Source organism: Rhinatrema bivittatum, chromosome 4, assembly GCF_901001135.1.
Source record: "Rhinatrema bivittatum chromosome 4, aRhiBiv1.1, whole genome shotgun sequence".
Lineage (NCBI taxonomy): Eukaryota > Metazoa > Chordata > Amphibia > Gymnophiona > Rhinatrematidae > Rhinatrema > Rhinatrema bivittatum.
The window spans coordinates 191,785,683-191,804,111 of record NC_042618.1 but is presented as its reverse complement, the minus strand read 5'-3'; the positions used below and the strand labels follow the sequence as shown (position 1 = coordinate 191,804,111).

At 40.8% G+C, this 18,429-nt stretch overlaps 1 protein-coding gene across 10 annotated transcripts in view; it reads left to right on the top strand.

The window, feature by feature from the left end:
* The window catches only part of NISCH (nischarin), a 191,488-nt gene that overhangs the window by 104,919 nt on the left and 68,140 nt on the right, over positions 1–18,429 (top strand). For 7 of the 10 annotated variants that reach the window (XR_003856393.1, XM_029599458.1, XM_029599457.1 and 4 more), the window contains exons 12-14: positions 2,895–3,023; positions 3,483–3,596; positions 9,317–9,425. Coding sequence is in view for 9 of the 10 variants with exons in the window: in XM_029599458.1 (XP_029455318.1) it covers positions 2,895–3,023; positions 3,483–3,596; positions 9,317–9,425 (352 nt within the window). In the remaining variant the exon portion in view is untranslated. Of the gene's footprint in view, positions 1–2,894; positions 3,024–3,482; positions 3,597–9,316; positions 9,434–9,726; positions 9,746–13,382; positions 14,183–18,429 lie in introns of those variants that run through there. The other 3 variants (XM_029599462.1, XM_029599463.1, XM_029599465.1) reach the window with 3 other exon arrangements.

Below are 18,429 nucleotides of genomic sequence, written 5' to 3'. Positions count from 1 at the left end.
AGGAATTTTAAGCTGTTGAAAAAAGGAGTTGTGTATTTCCATAGAGGAGGGAGATGCAGAATATAGCCTATTTCTAGAGTAATGTGGAAAGAGTGATCTTGTAATTTCTGCATTTTAATATATAGCTCCTGGGTGTAGAAATTTTAACCAGCTTTATTTCCATATCTAAACACATGACTTTGAAAATGTATTAGATTTTGAACCTCCCTCTGGAATAGAAGCTGATTAAAACATGTCCTTATTTATTTATTTATTTTTGTAATATGAATGACTTTCAACTTCTTCAGACATTCATTTAAATCTAAAATTTCCTTATTCCTCATTTTATTCCTATGTGCTGTACATGTGATTATATATCCCCTTATAACCACCTTCCCGGCTTCCCAGCATGTATCTACTGAAATATCAGGTGTTTTGTTTATCTGTTCATAATATCGCTGTTTTTGTTGTAAATATCCATGGAATTCCTTATCCTGATATAGAGATGGATGTAATCTATCGCCATTTGAAAGCTGATGTGTAAGATAAAGGGGATTTTAACACAGTCGAGATAAGGGCATGATCAGGTAATATATTACCAATATCAACTGTTAAAACATGAAAAAAAGTAGATATAGAGACAAACAAGTTATGGAATAACTTTTCTGAGAATGGGAAAGAATGAGAAGTCATATTCTCCAGGATGAAGCAATCTTCATAACGGATGGACCCAAAAAGCAAAGCGGAAGCCGATCCAGTTGGCTGTGTTAGAGTAAAAACAATAGGAATCGGATGGTCAAACGAAGCCCTTTATTGCGAGCGAAACTCGGCCAGAGTCGGGCATATAATAAAGGGCTTCGTTTGACCATCCGATTCCTATTGTTTTTACTCTAACGCAATCTTCATAAGTCCACAAGCTGAAGCTCATCCAGAAGAAAGGAGATTCCCTTATTATTTCTGCATTGTGACAAACCACGTGCCAGTTTAGTATCATATGTTGCATCAGCTACTAAATTAGTCTCCCCCAATATATACTGATGAGAAGAGAATTGCCTCAATTCTGTGATTTGTAAAGAATCTTTGGTTGTATGTATTAGGGGCATAGATATTGCAGAAGACATATTTCTTGGAATAAACAGTCCCACTAACTAAAATAAAATGGCCCTCAATGTCCTCAATTTTTTCTCAAACATAAATGGACTATTTTTATGTATCAAAACAGCTACTTTATGCTGCTTGCTAGAAAATGATGAGAAAAAGTTTTAAGTGTTTTGAAGCAAGCAGGTGAGTCTCCTGTAAGAAGACAATTTGAGACCTCTCTCTATTTTAGAGGGAAAGCAATTTCTGTCTTTTGACAGGAGAGTAAATGCCATTAACATTGAGAGAGAATTTTTAAATCAGTCATAGTCCAATACAGGATATGCAATAGAAAAGCCAACATTTTAACAAGTTCTAAGCGCCTCCCAGCCTAGATGCCCAGAATCAGAATATAAAGAAAAGAACTTTCCAATCTCCACTCTGATACTAAGACCATTCATACATACAAACATACACACACATACAACAGAAATGATCAGCTTTGACTCCCGTTCTTCCAAACTGTGGAGCTTTCGTAACAAGCGCCATACAAAGAGATAAACACATCACTATAACACGAAAAATATGTATAGAGCATGCTTCAAGAAGCTGTGTCACCAAAGCATTCCACAATCCTCAGATCTTCTTTGTTTTAGCAACTCCCTTCCCCCTGATCCATATAAGATATTAAGCCGATCACAGAGAGGGATAGGAAGAAAAAAAAACCAACTATCCCATCTTATTAGGATCTTCCAAACACTGATTAAGTATTTAGTGCAGTAACAAAATATATCTGTTCCTTGATAGAGCAGAAAGTCTCGACTCCCTGACTATCCATTCGTCAAATATGGAGAAGTGAATGAAAGCCTGTCATGGCTCTCGTGATATCTACACCATTGCATTTGGTATCACTTAAAAATAAAAAAGCAGCATAATAAACCTGGAAATAAAACACACTGCTGCTGGCTCCATCAACACAAACACTGTCCATTGTACCAAAAAAAAAAATTCAAAAGATAAGAAGTCCTCATTATATGAAATGAAACGCAGAGGACCAACAACCACGGTGCCATTACCACTCAAGATTATCTTGTATCTTGGCCGATCTTATACTCTGTCTCCGAAAAGCATAAGACTAACAATATGAGCCCTCAAAAATAAATTGGGCATATTAAAATTTTGTTCCTTTCTCCTTATAAAAGGAGAAAGGAACAAACAATTGTGTCAACAAGGTAGGTATCGCCCTTCATATGGCAACTTCAGCCAGATGTGATTTCAAAAATTCCTCAACTTGTTCTTTAGATTGCAGAAATAGTGTGGCCTTCTTGAGTTACATGCAGATGTGCAGGATACAGCAGCAAAAATGTAACTCCTTTTTGAAAGCAACAAAGGTGCCATTGTTTTATTTGTGCAGAAACCCTGGCAGAGTAGGCATGGAATAATAATAATTTGTCACCTTTAGAAGTTAGTGACTTACATTTTTTATAGGCTATCATTCGTCTTTCTTTTATGGCATAATTGAGAAGTTGGGCAATTAGCAGACTGGGTCTAGTGTTTTTCCATGTAGGTCCCAATCGGTGTGCTTTTTCAGTAACCACCGCCTCAGTATCCATTGACAGGCAGATGACATAGAAATTACAGAAAATGCAGCTAAGGGCCCTGTATACTAACTTATATAAAAGTTTTATATACTAAAGATTTGATTCACCAACACAAAATGGGAGAAAGCCTTTAGCACATAGGCTTCTAAGCCTAGATTGTTCTACTTATTGGCATGCTTTATTTAAACAGTGGGGATGAGATTACTGAATATTACTTGAATTTGGGGTTTTTTTCAGATAGAAGAAATAAAACATATAGGACGGCTTCCATGCTTAGAAAAAGTAGTTCTGTCCAACAATCCCTTGACCATCATTCCTGACTATAGGACCAAAGTACTGGCAAAGTTTTGGGAAAGAGCCTCAGAGGTAAGTTAAATTATAGTGTCTTTGATAAAGTTTTATACTGCTGGCTCAGGAAGCCCACAAGGAATATTCATGAAATTAGCATTGCCGTGGCGTGATTACTGTATTAGACCTGTGGGTCAGTCATAGGAATCCAGTCTTTACTTCTATCCAGCATCGATGTGCTTGTTCTTTAGATTCTCTCTTTTATAAGTCAGCTGTGAAGAGATTGATTCCCAGGCTTTCCATTTCAGATGTTGCTTTATGTTTGTTTCTGGGGTGACAGAGCTGTAAAGCACATTATTGAAAGGTTGTTATATTAATATAAATAATTTTTGTATTTTTCCTAGTGCCTAAGCACCATTGCTGTAATACGATTTTATAGAAAGCATGAATTGCATGTCAGTTGATGGTGTCTTGAGAAGACTGTGTCTAGATTCTGTGATACTTTTGATATACTTTAGATTTTTTTTTTTTTTAAAGGTCTGTTTGGATAATACCGTTACCACAGAGAAAGAGCTAGACACTGTAGAAGTGTTGAAAGCAATTGAAAAAGCAAAGGAAGCTAAAAACAAACTGAATAACTCCAATAAAAAGGTGAGTTTGGTTGTAAATGCTGTATTTAAATGTTTTTGAACCTTTTGATGAGACTTCCTGGTGTGAGTGCTGTTGTCGGCAATGAGATACCTTGCCAGAGATGCACTGTATTCAGTTGGGAAATGTCCACTCCAACTTCCCACCCCAACACCTTTGGAACTGACTCTAATTTGTGTTCTGGGTAGGCTGTGTCTGTGTTTTGGAGAAGGTGTTCCCGCATTTTCTTTCTATTTTGACACACTTTCCTCATGAGATTGAAAACAAAGCTAAAGGGAGAGAAATGTTTGACACACAGTTACAAGTTGCAAGTAGGGTAAATTCCCTATCTTCAGTGTTGTGACATTTATGTTCTAAGTTTATCTATAATAATTGCTTACTGGTTTCACTTTACCCTATGGTATAACTAAAATGAGTTTTTCATGGTATAGATATAGCAATAACTGTAGAGCTTTATGTAACAAGTTTGTCAAAATATCGCTTCCTCACCCAGAAAAACGTTCTCTGTGCTTTCCTCTAATTGTTTCCCTTTGTATATTTAAAATGTTTTTCTTTTTCTGGACAGTCTTGCTAAGGCCAAGGGCAGGCATGCTTCTTTCTCTGTTTCTGCTCGGTGCATCTAAATTATCCCTAAATGGAGGACCCTGGTTTCCTGAGATTCCTTAGATGTGGAAATTGCAGAAGAATTTCCCTTTTGCCACATGATTGCTGTAAACTGGCTGCCTGCCCCCCATTTCCCCAGAACCTTCCTTTTCGCTTTTTCTTTTCCAGTCACTGCCCTTCCTCTCTCCTCCCTACTCCAACTGCTGGTCTTTTCCTGTGTCTCTCCACCTTCAGCCATTGGTTTCCCCACCCAAGCTACTGGTCTTCTCCTTCTCTTTCTCCTCCTCTCAGCTTCCTGCTCCCTTTCCTGAGAACGGAGAGTTGGTACTGGTACATCACAGCTCACCGTACACAGAGCCGCACAATACTTCTGTAGGTGACAAAGATGGAGCCTAGTGAATGTGAGGAAGATGAGGGGGCAGTTGGTTGGGAGAGCCTGGGGAGAAAAGGTTCCCCCCAACTAGTTGCCCTCTCATCTTTCTCACATTCACAGGGGTAGAGGGAGATAGAGAGGCCGTTTGTTAAAAGATGGGCAAGAAGGAGGAGGAGGCTATCAACTGGGGGGAGAGATAATGGAGGGGGGGAAGCAGGAGGGATGGCAGTAGGGATTGGATGGGTGACTGAGACAGGTGTGTGGAAGAGAGGCAATAGTAACGGGGTAAAAAAAAGGTTAAAGGGAGACAGTAGCTTATGAAGTGTCAGTAGAAGAAATGAAGAAGGAAGACTGTGAGAAAGACAGGAAGGATGACAGTGGAGGCAAAAGTGAGGAAGGAAAGGGGGGACTAAAAGAAGGAGAAAGTCTCAGAGGCAGAAAGGAAGGTTTGGAAGGGAAGAAATAGTGAAAGGGAATAAATAGAGTAGGATGAGAGGAAGTGGGGAAAAAGCAATGAAAATTGTAATAAGAGAGCTAAAATGGAGGATGGACAATTAATAAAAATTATTCCAATTTGCAAGACAGATTATGAAACTGATTTATTCAAGAAAATATGTAAAACATGGAATTTCAATATAAATGACTTCATGTATAATGGGAGGAATTTTCAAAGGGTTTTCTACTGGTAAAAAAAAAAAAAAAAAAAGCCCTCTGAAAATACCCCTATAAACGGGGAAAAATGAGCCGCGCTAGTGGCAGAGTTAGGGCGGATACACAGAAGTACTCACAGGGATATCATTTTGAAATCCTTGCACCTGCTTTACCCAGCGTAGTTTGCACCTGCAAAGCACAACTGGTAGAGACTCCCTGCAGGATATTCAAAGAGAAACTCTTAAGGTCATTTCTCTTTGAAAACCATCTTGAAGGCCTGCAAGTTCTCCGTGAGATTGGAAAATTGACCTTGTTAAGTAATGCCCAGCCACATACAGATTTCTACTAATTTTTCACAGAATTTTCTAAAGTGGGTTACATAATTTTCTCCTCTGCTACTGAAAGAAGCAGAGAGTTTTACCCTTTACCTTAGATCTCTTTTACCTGCTAATCAATAACCACTCTCATTTCTTGATGTAAGAGGAGAGAAGTTGCTACAATCAAAACCAAGAGATAAGTGCACTGGTGTTATAAATTGCATTGTTAGAGTAGAAATAAATATTAAGAGTAATTCTATCTAAAAAGGAAAATGAAAGACTCAGCTGGGTTACCTAGCCAAAGGATTAGAAGATTATTTTAAGGTCCATATTCAGTCACTGGTTGGATTGCAAAGTTAGCCAGGTAAACTATTTTAAAGATGGATAAGTTTATCTGGCTAACCTAATTCTGCCCAGAAACACCCCTGGAATACCCCTACTCCAACTGTAAGGACTGCCATCTTGCTTGTCCTTGGCAAAAGCAGATCTACATATAACAGGTGTTCAAGGACAGCAGATTGTCTGTTCTCATGAAACCTTCAGTTGGCTTCTCCAAATAAGCTAATAAAGTAGACTGAAAGTGCCTTTGCACAGACATGTGGTATCCCAGCATGCCGCACATATCCAGTAGGGCACAGTCAAAAGTGTTAGAAACGTTGATATTAAAGTTCTGAACCCAGGCTATATCTGATGATGTCACCCACTTGTGAAAGTTGTCATCTTGCTGTTCTTGGAGAACAGCTGTTATAAGTAAGCAACACTGCTTTACCCTATCAAATAGTACTAGGGTACAATTCATGAAGCTAAAAGGTAGCACATTTAAAAGAAATCAGAGAGAGTATTTCTTTCATTCAACATGTGATTAAGTTGTGAAATTTGTTGCCAGAAGATTTGGTAAAAGCAGTAATTGTAGCTAGATTTAAAAAAGGGGTTAGGCAAGTTACTTGTGGAAAAGTCCATAAACCATTATTAACCATATAGACTTGGGAAAGACATTGTTTGTCCCTAGTTATGAGCAAGAAGGATTGGATCTTTTCTTTGGGATCCTGCTAGGTACTTGTGACCTGGATGGGCTTTGATGGATCTTTGTTCTGATTCAACATAGCATGTCATAAGTAAGGGTGTAGGAGGAGAGAAGGTTGGTACTAAGGAGCTGTAGAATGAATGCACTTGTAGGCAAGTATGTGATGGTAGAACTGTATGCAGAAGGGGATAGGGGAGCCAATTCAGTGTTATGAGAAGAGAAATTATTTGGTTATAGCGATGTTAAAGGAAGATAAATTGTGCAGCCAAATTTTGAATAGATTGCAGTGGAGAAAAGTGGTTCAGTGGGAGGCCTGTGAAGAGCAAGTTGCAGTAGTCTAAATAGGAGGTGAGAAGAGAGTGGACGAGCATTTTGATAGCATGCTCAGAAAGGAAGGGACAGATTTTAGCAGTGGTAAAGAGGAAGAAGTGATACAATATATGTGTGTAGAAAAGGCAAGAGGGGCATTCAAGATGACTTCAAGGTTACAGGCTTGAAGGAATTTGGAGGATAAGTGCCATCCAGAGAGAGAGAAAAGGACAGACAGGTTTTAGGGAACGACAATAAGTTCTGTTTTGACCATGTGAAATTTAAGGTGGCATCGAGGCTTCAGATAAGCAGGCTGAGATTTAGGAGTGGTACTGAAAGCTACGGGAGAGCTCAGAGCACTGAGGGAAGAAGAATAGAAAGAAAAGAGAAGGGGGCTTAAGACAGAACCTTGAGGCACATTAACCGATAGCAGAATAGAGGTGGTGGAGGAAGAACCATCAGAAGATACTGTAAAAGTACAAAGGGAGAGGCAAGAAGAAAATTAAGATAGAGCAGAGTTTGATGTCCAGTCAAGTATAGTGCGTCAAGGAGTAGAGCTCAACTGTGTCAAAAGCAATGGATAGGTTAAGGAGAATGAGGATCTTGGCCATAAAGAAGTCATTGGACACCTTGGCAAGAGCAGTCTCTGTGGGATGTAGAGGGCAAAAGCCAGATTGAAACAGATCCAAAATGGCTTGAGATGAAATGAAGTCAAGACAGCAGAGATGAAAAACACATTAAAGCAGTTTGGATGAGGAAAAGCAGAGGGAGATTAATGATAGTTAGCAGGGCAGGTAGGGTCCAGTGAAGGATTTTTAAGGAGCAGTGTGATCATCGCATATTTGAAAGAAGAGGTCATAGTTCTAATGTCATGTAATCGACTAAGGATGTGATAGAGGGGATGACAGGAGAGCTAGAACTGAGGAGATGGGAGGGAATGGTGTCTGAGAACAACTTGTGAATTTGGAGGAGAGAGAGGCTGTTTCCTTCTCTGTGATCTCAGAAAAGGAAGAAAGTATGGCAGAGGCCCCTTTTCAGTTCCTTTTAACTACCTACTATGGCATATTGAAGAGCTGCTTATAGAGCATGGGACTTTTTGATATGCGTAGTATGGGGTTAGAGTGCCCCTCTTCCAAAGAGCATGTTGTTCATACCTCCACTCCCCCCCCCTTCAGAAGATATAGTTTAGCGCTGTATAAACACCTTGAAAGCTTTCTCAACTTAGCTAACCGTTGGATTGATAGTATTGAAGTTCTCCTTTAAGCAATCGATGATCAAACTAGTTTTGTAGCTTCATTTTAATCTGAATTAATAACTATCCTTCCCTGAAAACTAGTATTCAGTCAGTGCCCCAGCATTGTTTTAGGGGCTACTATGCTGCTGTGGGTGCCATCTTTGAGAGGACAATTGAGCATTAAATCAAAGTTCTGACTTGTTTTGTGGAAATTACTGATCATGGCATGCAATCTTTATCATGTGTTGGATACTCAGATGTTACTTATGAAGTTAGTCAGAGAAAGGAAGAATCGCTCCTTGCTTTCAAATTTTGTAGTTAAGTTTAAAGGTGCCAATCGTGACCTCGCTTATGACACATCACTCTGAATGGGTGAGAAGACTGCAGAGTATTGCCACGAGGTTTGTCTGCTCTAACTAGTTTGAGATGATGTCTCATTTTATCCATTTATTATAGCACTTCTTAAAATTGTAGTCTACTTATGTATTTCTCATTTGTGAGTGCTTTATAATACCATTTTATTAAAACAAAATGCCTAGAGCTGATGCAGAGTAATCTTATTATTGCTAAGTGGAGTAGTCCTTTGAAGTTCTCTTGCACGGGAATATGCTTTGCATTGAATGGAATAGAGAGAAGACGTGTCAAGCAATGCAGCTATCTCTTATCTGCCCCTCAAATTAGCCAGATTTGACATAACCGGCTAATTTTAAGATAGCTGGGGATATTCAGTGGTCCAGCCATGCCGCTGAATATCCCTATTAAGTTAGCTGGATAGCAGTATCCGGCTAATTTAACTAGCCGTTCCACTGCTGAATATCGACCTCATAAACTCTATGGAACTGTGAGCCAAATAAAAAGAACTACTCGGCACTTTTTCTCTCTATTCCATTCAGAAAAAGTGTCGAGTAGTTCTCCTTTTCAGTTATCCGTCTAAATGGCTTTTGAATATCGACCTTTATTCCTATTTTAGTGGGAGATATAGGATGCAGGAATTAAGACCAGGGATTCTTGGCAATAAAGTAGGATGTAATATGAAAATTCAAGGTTTATGCTCTTATATATGTTTGTCTTTGGCATCCTGTTCTTTCACGTGAAGTTGTTTTATCTTTGTATTTTGGGATAGGTGTTACATCTGCTCCATGGGGATATTGCTTATCTATTTACTTATTGTTTTGCTACTGTTACTTAACCCATCCATGCTTTCTTCATCAGATCAGTGAGGACTCCAGGCTCACTGCTGCCAGCTCCAAAGCAAACTGCTCTTCTCTTACTGCTCGTCCTTCCTCTCCTTCTCTGCCTCACCCTGTTAGCTCCAGCCAAGGTAATCATGTATGTATTATGCTGCTGAGCTGGGCTCCTCTGGTTCTGATTTTCTGAGCTACTTGTGTTTGGGTGTGGATGTGTGTCTGTATATGTGTCTGAATAGGCAAGGCTTACCAGCATTAGCTAAAACAAATGCACGGTATGATTTATTTTATTTTATTTTTGTTTTATGGTGTTTGATGTAAGAGAGGAAAAAAACACTCAAAAAGAGGGAAATCTAGAAATGAGAAAACAAAGTAAAGGAAGTCTGATGATAATTGTAGAATCTGAGGCTTTATTTGAATACCTTTTTTCCTTAGGAAATATGGTGCTTCAGAGGTATGTGCACACATTTTGTTTTATATGCTTCCAATTTGTATTGCTTTCAAAATATATATCTTCTAAAATGTTTAGCAAGCTTCTGGAAAATGCCCAAATTTTCCAGATTTTCTTTTGATATTTAAGAGCAGAGCCGTAGCCAGGCAATGTGGCGCCTATAGCTAAGTGAAAAAATGTGCCTTTTACACATTACACAGTACATGAACAACACATGAAACCACGAGTTGGGAGACTCTTAAATGTTTGTACAGCAATGCCCATGGCTGATGCAAGGGTATTAGGCATCCTAGGAAAACCTTACAGCCTTGCACCCTCCATCCCAACACACCTCCCTTACACACAGTTAAAAAGTATGCATTTATAACAGATTTTACATGAAAAAGGACATTCAAAGCATAGTCTTATGAGGTAAAAATATCTCAATATGTATATTATCTTTACATACACTGCTGTCGTGCCAACCAGAAAACCCTGCAAAAAAAGCAAGAGACACTTGGAACCCATATGATACTACACACTATTGGAATACCTCACTTCAGTCACAAATGCAAAACACAGATAGACCTCAAATACAGAATAAAGAGACTATAAATAGGAATGTACAGACAAAAACTGAACTAGAAACCTCAACAAGACAAATTCTGTAAGCACTGCAACAATGGAAAAACAGAGGCATCACCATTCCTCATAAAACAATAAAATTAATAAAACCATACCAATAAAAAGAATAATTCAAAACTAATGAATAGAATAGCATTCAATAATTAAAAACTCACATAAGAATTTTCCAAACACCAATAAAATATTTCAAAGAACACGTCAAATAACATCCAATAATTAAAACTAATAAGGATTTTAAAAAATCCCCCATTATACATACCTAGGAATTTTTGATTTCCAGATGCCCTAAAATTGTCATGGATTAACATGCAGAAAGGAAGTGGGGGGGTCACATGCTCTCACTCTCTCTCCAATGCACACACACACATGCTTTGTCTCCCACATACATGCTCTTTCTCTCCTACATGCATACATCCATGCTCCATTTCTCACTCATACACATTCTCCCACATATGCGCTCTCTCTTTCTCTCTCTCCCACACACGCGCTCTCTCTCCCACACACACATTCTCTCCCCCCCTCTCTTTCTCTCCCACTCTCCCACATGTATGCACTTTCTTCTCCTCCCCTCCCCCATTGAAGCAGGAACAGTCTCCTTCTGCTCCCATGGCCAAGGAACAACTTCCAACTACGGGGGCCATCCTAGCACTGACCTTTTGGACTCCTTCCTGCTCAACAGGAAGGAGTCCAAACATATATGCATCTCCTCCTCTGACAAAGCAGCACGGCCCTGCCTGAATAAACAGCATGGCTGGTGGGGCCTTAGTAAGTAGAAATTCCATAGCTCTTTTCTCACACATAGACTCTCGTTCATACCCCCCCCCCCTCTCTCTCTCTCACACATACTTATACAGGCTCTGACTCTCTCTCACACACACACATACACACATCCTCTCTTCCTCGCTCCCAGGCTTCTCCTCACTCACAGGCTTCTGGCTCTCATATGCTTTACACATATGCACAGGTTCTCTGGCTTTCATACACATGCACACACAGACACAGGCTCTCATACACCCATCCCCAACAGTTTTGCTTATCAGCCTCCAACAGACTTGTTCCCCAGCCCCTGCTCCCTTCTTAGCCCCCCCACTCCCCAGCATTCTTGCTTCCAAACCCCCCACTCCTCTCTGACGCCAACTTCCTAGCACTCTTGCTCCCAAGCCCAAGCTTGGTCCCAGCCCCCTCTCAGCCCCCCCAACTTCTCAGCACTCTTGTTTCCATGCTCCGTCTCCCCTCTCAGACCCTCAGACACTCCACTCCCCAGAAATCTTACTCCACAGTCCCTTCTCCCCACCCACACCCCCACTCCCCAGGAGTCTTGCTTTTTAGATGCCTCTTCCATCCCAGAAATCCCACACCCCAGCAGTCTTGCTGAATAGCCCCCTCCCCTCCCAGACCTCAACTTCCCAGGAGTCTTGCTCCACAACCCCCTTTCCCCTCACCTCCCAGCCTCCCTACTCCCCAGAAATCTTGTTCCCCAGTCCCCAGCAGTTTTGTTCCCCCTCCTACACCTTCTCACCCACAATCCCCTCTCTCAATGCAGGTGGCCAGTGCATGATTTCCTTAACGCTGCTCACCCCTGTGGTGCTGCCACGATCCTCTCATTCACCCTCCCTGCTCCTGAAAATGGAAGGATCGCAGCCTTGCAGCACGGGCTTCTTTCTCCCGGCTGCCAGTGCCTGAATGACATCATCAGGTACGATAGCTGAGGAGAAAGAAGCAGCCTGCGCGATCCTTCCATTTTTCACGAGCAGGGAAGATGAGTTAAGGGCGGCAGTACTGTGGAGGTGAACAGCATTAAGGAAATCATATGCCATCCCGCTGACACCAATGAGACTTCGCCCCCCCCATTCCTATGCCTATGAATGGAAAAGAAGCGCAGCTCGGCCAGAATCGCTTTTCTACTTACTGAAGCCCCACATGGTGGCACTATCGTGCCTATAAGTAGCGGTGCCTATGGCCATGGCCATATTGGCCATAGGTATGTTACGATTCTGCTTAAAAATATTTCCTTGGAGCTACTGCATCCCAAGTTGTCATTCTCAATGCTGGGCTTAAGCTAAAGAGAAGACCCGGGCTTACTACTTCCCAATTAGCTTGACCAAGGATAGTTGGGCTAAAAAGAATAGCTATTGCATTAGTTGCAGTTCAGGCCAATTTCCTTAAGGCCATTTTGATTGTGAAGGAACCTATTGAACCTAGGACTCAGGAGTACATTTAAACATTTCCACTGTCCTCTTCGAAAACTACAGGGTCTAGTTAGAATATTAAATATGCTTGTTACCTGAAACCAACCAGCAACTTTTTCATCAGACTTGCTGTAGAGATACTGACTCAGGTTGCTATAAACACCATTTGCCTTCCTTTTAGCCTAATCGGCTTTTGGGAATTCATCTTGAGCATAAACATTATAAGAGTTTTCCTCTTTTATTTGGTTATGTATATGAAGCATGGACAGCATCTCAACTAGGTCATTATCTAAAATTAGTTATTCCTATAATAATCCTGTAGACTTTTGGCTTTTCTGACCACAGGAGATCATTCTCTCAGGTGATGTTCAACCCTTTTGTGTGTAGGCTGCTCAAGGCAACATCAATAGGGTTTGAAGTATGCATTCTTAAAGTTATGATTTAAGAGAGCTTCCACAGTCTAAATACTGGACTTAGGACTTAACACTTGCAAATCTGGGAGGATAGTCCCCAAACCTAGTTTTCAGCCATATGAACTGCAGGATTTTGCTTCTTCTGAACTGCAATCTTCCTTGTTCCATCCATTCCATCCAGTGTTGATGATGACCCTATTTGGTTAGCATTCACAAGGTCAATGCAGATTTGAGAATGAACAGTACTTAACATTAGCTATAACCAAGGCCCCTAATTTTCTGTAGCAGACCAAGGGTATATTTTGTGGCAAAATGTGAAGTTCGATGGCCAAAATTGAGTACTCATGTTGAGTACACATCTCAAACAGTGCTTAACTTTAAATCCTATTTTTTTTGTCCTGTGCTTCCTTTTAGGTACGTAAGTATACTAATGGTCTCAGACCTTAGTTCTTTCGTAGAAGACAAAAAGGATTTTTGCGTCTTATTAAGGTGATCATGATTGGTCTGACTGCTTAGTATGTTTGTATCCATGTATACCCATGCCTGAGGCAGAATAATGAGTTTCTCTGTCAAGCACAGACAGCAAGCCATATTTGTGGGTCACATGACTTGCACTGCTTGCAGTCAGAGGACTCTTCCAGAGCTTTTGAGGGAAGCTTTGAGCATGTGGTACAAGCTTCCTGTGTACTACTGGAACTGTTACTGATCAGTTTTCTCCTGATCCATCGAAGGAAGAATGATGCTAAATACTGGACTGCTACAACTGCCATTTTTTAATCTGATTTTTTTTTTTAGTTTCTTCATTGGTTTCCTTGCCTCCGACTTTATACTTACTCATTTATCAGGATATCTGTGCTATCAGATTCTTTGCAATTGCCTTTATAATGGCTTCTTCATTTTATTCAAGCTTGGATTATACAGTTTTGTACAGTATGACAGCTTGGTTTATCAGTTTCCTTTGAGCACAAGAAAAGTCTTCATAGTTCAGAATGTGAAAAATATAACCCTCAGTTATTTGTAAGTGTATTCTCATTAAATAGCAGTTTTGTTTATTTCAAAATATTTGTTTTAATATTTCCATATCATATGTATGAAAGTTCCCTTGCTTGTTTTGCATTTATCATATATCATTCTTCTTATATGATGGGGTTGTTATAGAATGTAATATACTCTTTCTAGATAATTGAAATAAATTATTTTTTACCTTGCATTACTGAATATTGTTCGTCTGTTCATTTGCCTCAATCCATGCCATATTTTCAATGTTTTCTTACATTTTTCCCATTTTCCCCTTCAGTTTTTCTATAGTTAAGGTTTAGTTAGGTAACATTAACTAATATCTTAGCATTTTTCTCTATCTACTGTGTTTTTTTTTTTAACCTTTATTATCTGTTGCTGTGCTATCCAAGTGATAGCTTTTATTACTTGAGTACAAGGTATGGTTAATCTATAAATTCTGACAAAACATAATTTTAGGTACCTGTTTACCTCCTTTTACTTGCTTGAAGGAGCTTAATACCCCTTTGAAAAACAGATCTCTTACATAGGGTATGATTGTTCTTTTCCTATATTTCACTTTTGGTTGTTTTCAGTTCAGTTTGTAATCCAGGGAGCAGCCATATAGGAAGCTTTTAGGTGAGCATCAAAACTGCCCTTTGTGTATGAGGAGTACACTATATAATATACATCTTTCTTCTTTCTAAAAAAATTTTTTTCATCTTCTCATGGATTTATTTTTTGAGAGATGTCCAAGAAGCAAGCCAGCAGTTTCAAGAGAATACCGCAGATGCACTCAGTAGATGTCTTACATGGATCATCCATCATATTAAGTACTACAAGCTCGTGGGGCTATAGCATCTCTTGCTATGGCATTCTGTATAAAAATGTTATCCAGAGTAGTTTGGGCCCAACAGGAGCAGCTCTAACCCTGTCTTGTCTGGTTAGGATAAGCCCAACTCAAAGCAAGCTTTGAAGCCCAGTAAAAATATTCAGGGAGATGAATTAGGTTTCCAAATCAGGTTGCATTAATAGACAGGTCACATTAAAGCAGTACACACCTGTTTTGACTCCTTTGACCACGAATAAGGTTCAAAGGAGGGAAAATGAAGCCCTTTTCTGTTTAAGGCCTCAGAGGACTAAACTTGCAGGTCAAAACAGGCAAGCACTAAGCCTTGAGTGGAAATATCAAAGTCTTGGTGCATGACTCCTAGGGCTCTAGTTGAGTAGCCTTAGTTTGGAGTCCATGAGTTCTGAGTCTGTCAACACCATAGAAAGTAGCTGTATTCTTACCAAGAAAACAGATTCTACATCAGCCCTTTGGAGAAGAGAGCTGTGTGGAAATTTCCAGACTTTCAGAAATGGGTGGCCAGCAAAACTGTTCTAGTAGAAACTGACATGAAGAACTTGGACAAGCAGGGAGACAAGTACTTTGTTTCCTGTGTTGGAAAGATGCCAAATTGTGGGATTGGCCAGTCTCTCATGGGATACGCCTAATTGCCAACTATCTGAAGGGAAGAGAAAGCATTCTGGCAGATAAACTAAATGGAAAGCATAATATATACAGTAAATACTGATCCACCACATTTCTAAAGAAATACTCTTCCTGAATTTGGTGCTATTAAAGCATTTTATTCTTGGCATAAATTTGTAATTTCTTCACGTTAAGTACGTTTCAGCATGTGGGTTGTCAAGTGATTTTTGTACAGAAAAGTCATTCTACTTCTGTTCAGTGATGTAACCCCTCTAATGACAGTATACAATTGCTTCAAAAACAGTATTATATTATAAAATACAAGATCTTAACTTTTCCGGTTGTCTGAAGAACCCTAATTTTCCAGATCTATCTCTATAGTAAGAAATTTTTCATGTTCTTCATATAATCTGAATGGTTTCAGCTTATTAAACATATGTCCAGAAAACTTGCCTTTTCAGAAAGGTTATTTATCTCTACCTCTTCTGTATGATGGATACCACAGTAAGGGCCACAGAATTTCACAGGAATGTCACAGGAAGCAATCCAAACACATTAGCCCACCCTCTGCTACCTCTAGCTCTACCACCCATACAGATACATCTGGCTCTTCTTCCCATCTGTTTGCCCTATACCCGTCCTCTACCCCGGTTATCCCTCTGCAGCCCTTTGCTTGCCCTGCCCAGACTTTGCTGTTTGAGCAATATGAACATAGTCTGTAACTGTAAGATATTGTGGTGAACACCAAGCCCTTAGTTGCTGCCAGCACCGCACAGCAAACATAGGAAACAGAGCAGTGCAGTATCAGCATAATATGGGGTAGACAATAGGAAGCTAGATGGGAGAGAGAGTGGGTATGGAAAGAGATTTGATAGAATGGGAGAAGAAAAGAATGTATGGAAATGAGGGAAGAGTAAATGGTTGGGAGGAGGAAGAAGACCATAGATGGGAAGAAGGGAGAAAATATATGGAAGGAAGGTGAGAGATGAGTGAGAAAAAGGAATGTCAAAAAAGGAGAAGAATAAATAACTGTAATTGAGAGACATAGAGAGAGAAATTTAACCATACAAGAATTGGAAAATATATTGAAGTGGAGGAGTAGCCTAGTTGTTAGAGCAGTGGGCTGAGAACCAAGGAAGTCAGGGTTGAAATCCCACTAACGTTCTTTGTGATCTTGGGCAAGTCACTTCATCTTCCTTTGCCTCAGGCACAAACTTAGAGCCTTATTTACTAAGCTGCATAAGGCCATTTATCATATGGTAAACCTCTTTGGCAAATAATTGACCCCCATCCCTTGATTTTTCAAACTGGCCTTGATAGTCTTATGGGGATCCAGGGAGCTCCCTAGGGCTCCATTCCTGATGGTGGCCATTTTCTAAAATGACACCAATTGCTCCTATCATATGATGGGGCAAAGATTAGCCATCAGCCAGCCAGAGTCATTTTGGAAAATTGCTGCCACTGGGTCCAGAGCCTAGGGAGCCCTTAGGGCTTCCACTATATCACCATAGCCAGTTTGGTAAATCCAGGGAAGATGGGTGTTATGTTCTTGTAAGAATGTGAATCGTGGGCCGAGGTGAGAGGTATCTCCACCCACAGGGAAGAGCCCTGTGAGCCTCATCACCGGCAGGCATGATCTCAGTGGTCTCGGATACAGCTGTAAGGTAGAGACTTTATTATACAGGAAGGAAGGCAAGCCCGCAGAGCGGGAGTAGATGAGAATGTACAGTTCTGAGCTGAGGGGAAGATCCCCAATGTGAATATCCGGTAGTGGCCCACGGAGCAGGTCTCTTCAGAACTGTAGTAAATACCTCAGATGTGCAGATCCGGTAGTGGCCCGCACAGAGGGGTACACCAAAGATGTCCGTGCTGCAGAGATGACGAGAAGATAGTCTGAGGTGCCAGGACCCTGGAGGAGGATCCTTTGGAAGGAGATGGTAATACCCTACAGCGCAGGATATCCTGGAGCGATTCCTACTGGAGAGGAAACGGTAGTGGCCCAAGGCATGGGGTACGCCGTAGAATTCCTCAGTAGGATAGGTATTGTTGAAGTCTGAAGTCTAGTACTCACAAAGGTAGTTCCAGGAGACTGTCCCGAGTAGCAGGACAGGAGTAATTCAAGGCAGAAAGGCCCTCCGAGGAGCGGATAGCCAGGAACGTGGAAAGCCCCCTGAGAAGCAGGTACCTAGAGCATCACACGCGAAGGCAGAGATCTGGACCCAGAAGTCCAAGGATGGAGCGGATTCAGCAATGAGGGAACTCCTTGCTAACTCGTCGAAGCATAGGGGCCAGTCAGCTTAAGTACTGTAGCGAGATGACGTCATACGGAGGGGACGCCCCCGAGGTTCCCGCCATGATGTGTACAAAGGTGGCCCTTGTGCGCGCATGCACACGGCTCAGGAGATACCAGGAACAAGATGGCGGTCGGCAATGCCCACGCCGTCCCAGGGTGATCATCAGGGTGAATAGAGAAGGAGAACAATGAATTTATAAAGGAAAATAAATTGGGAGAGGATAAAATTACAGGGAAAGTCACGGATAACTAACATCAGGAGGAAGCAGGAATTGCCATATGCAGGAATAAATAGGAAAAAATAAATGGCATCCTAATCCGGATATGCCTGTTTAGGCGGATAAAATGGGTACTGAGCCATACCTTATCTCCGGGTTGCAACTGTGGAGCTGTTCGGTGATGGGTATCGTAAAATGTCTTGGCCTTTTGCCCAGCCTTTTGGAGAAGTTGTTTAGTATGCTTCCAAAGTTGGTGCAGTTCTTGCGCTGAGGCCTGTGCTGTGGGTGATGATACCGTCAAAGGCACAGGTAAAGGAGGCAGAGGTTGACGTCCATAGACTATTTGAAACGATGACGAACCGGTTGAAGCTGACTGGTGAGAATTTAGTGCAAATTTGGCCCAGGGGAGCAACTCGGACCAGTCACTTTGTCTGGAGTTAACATAAGCCCGGAGAAACTGTTTTAGCGTACGGTTCGTCC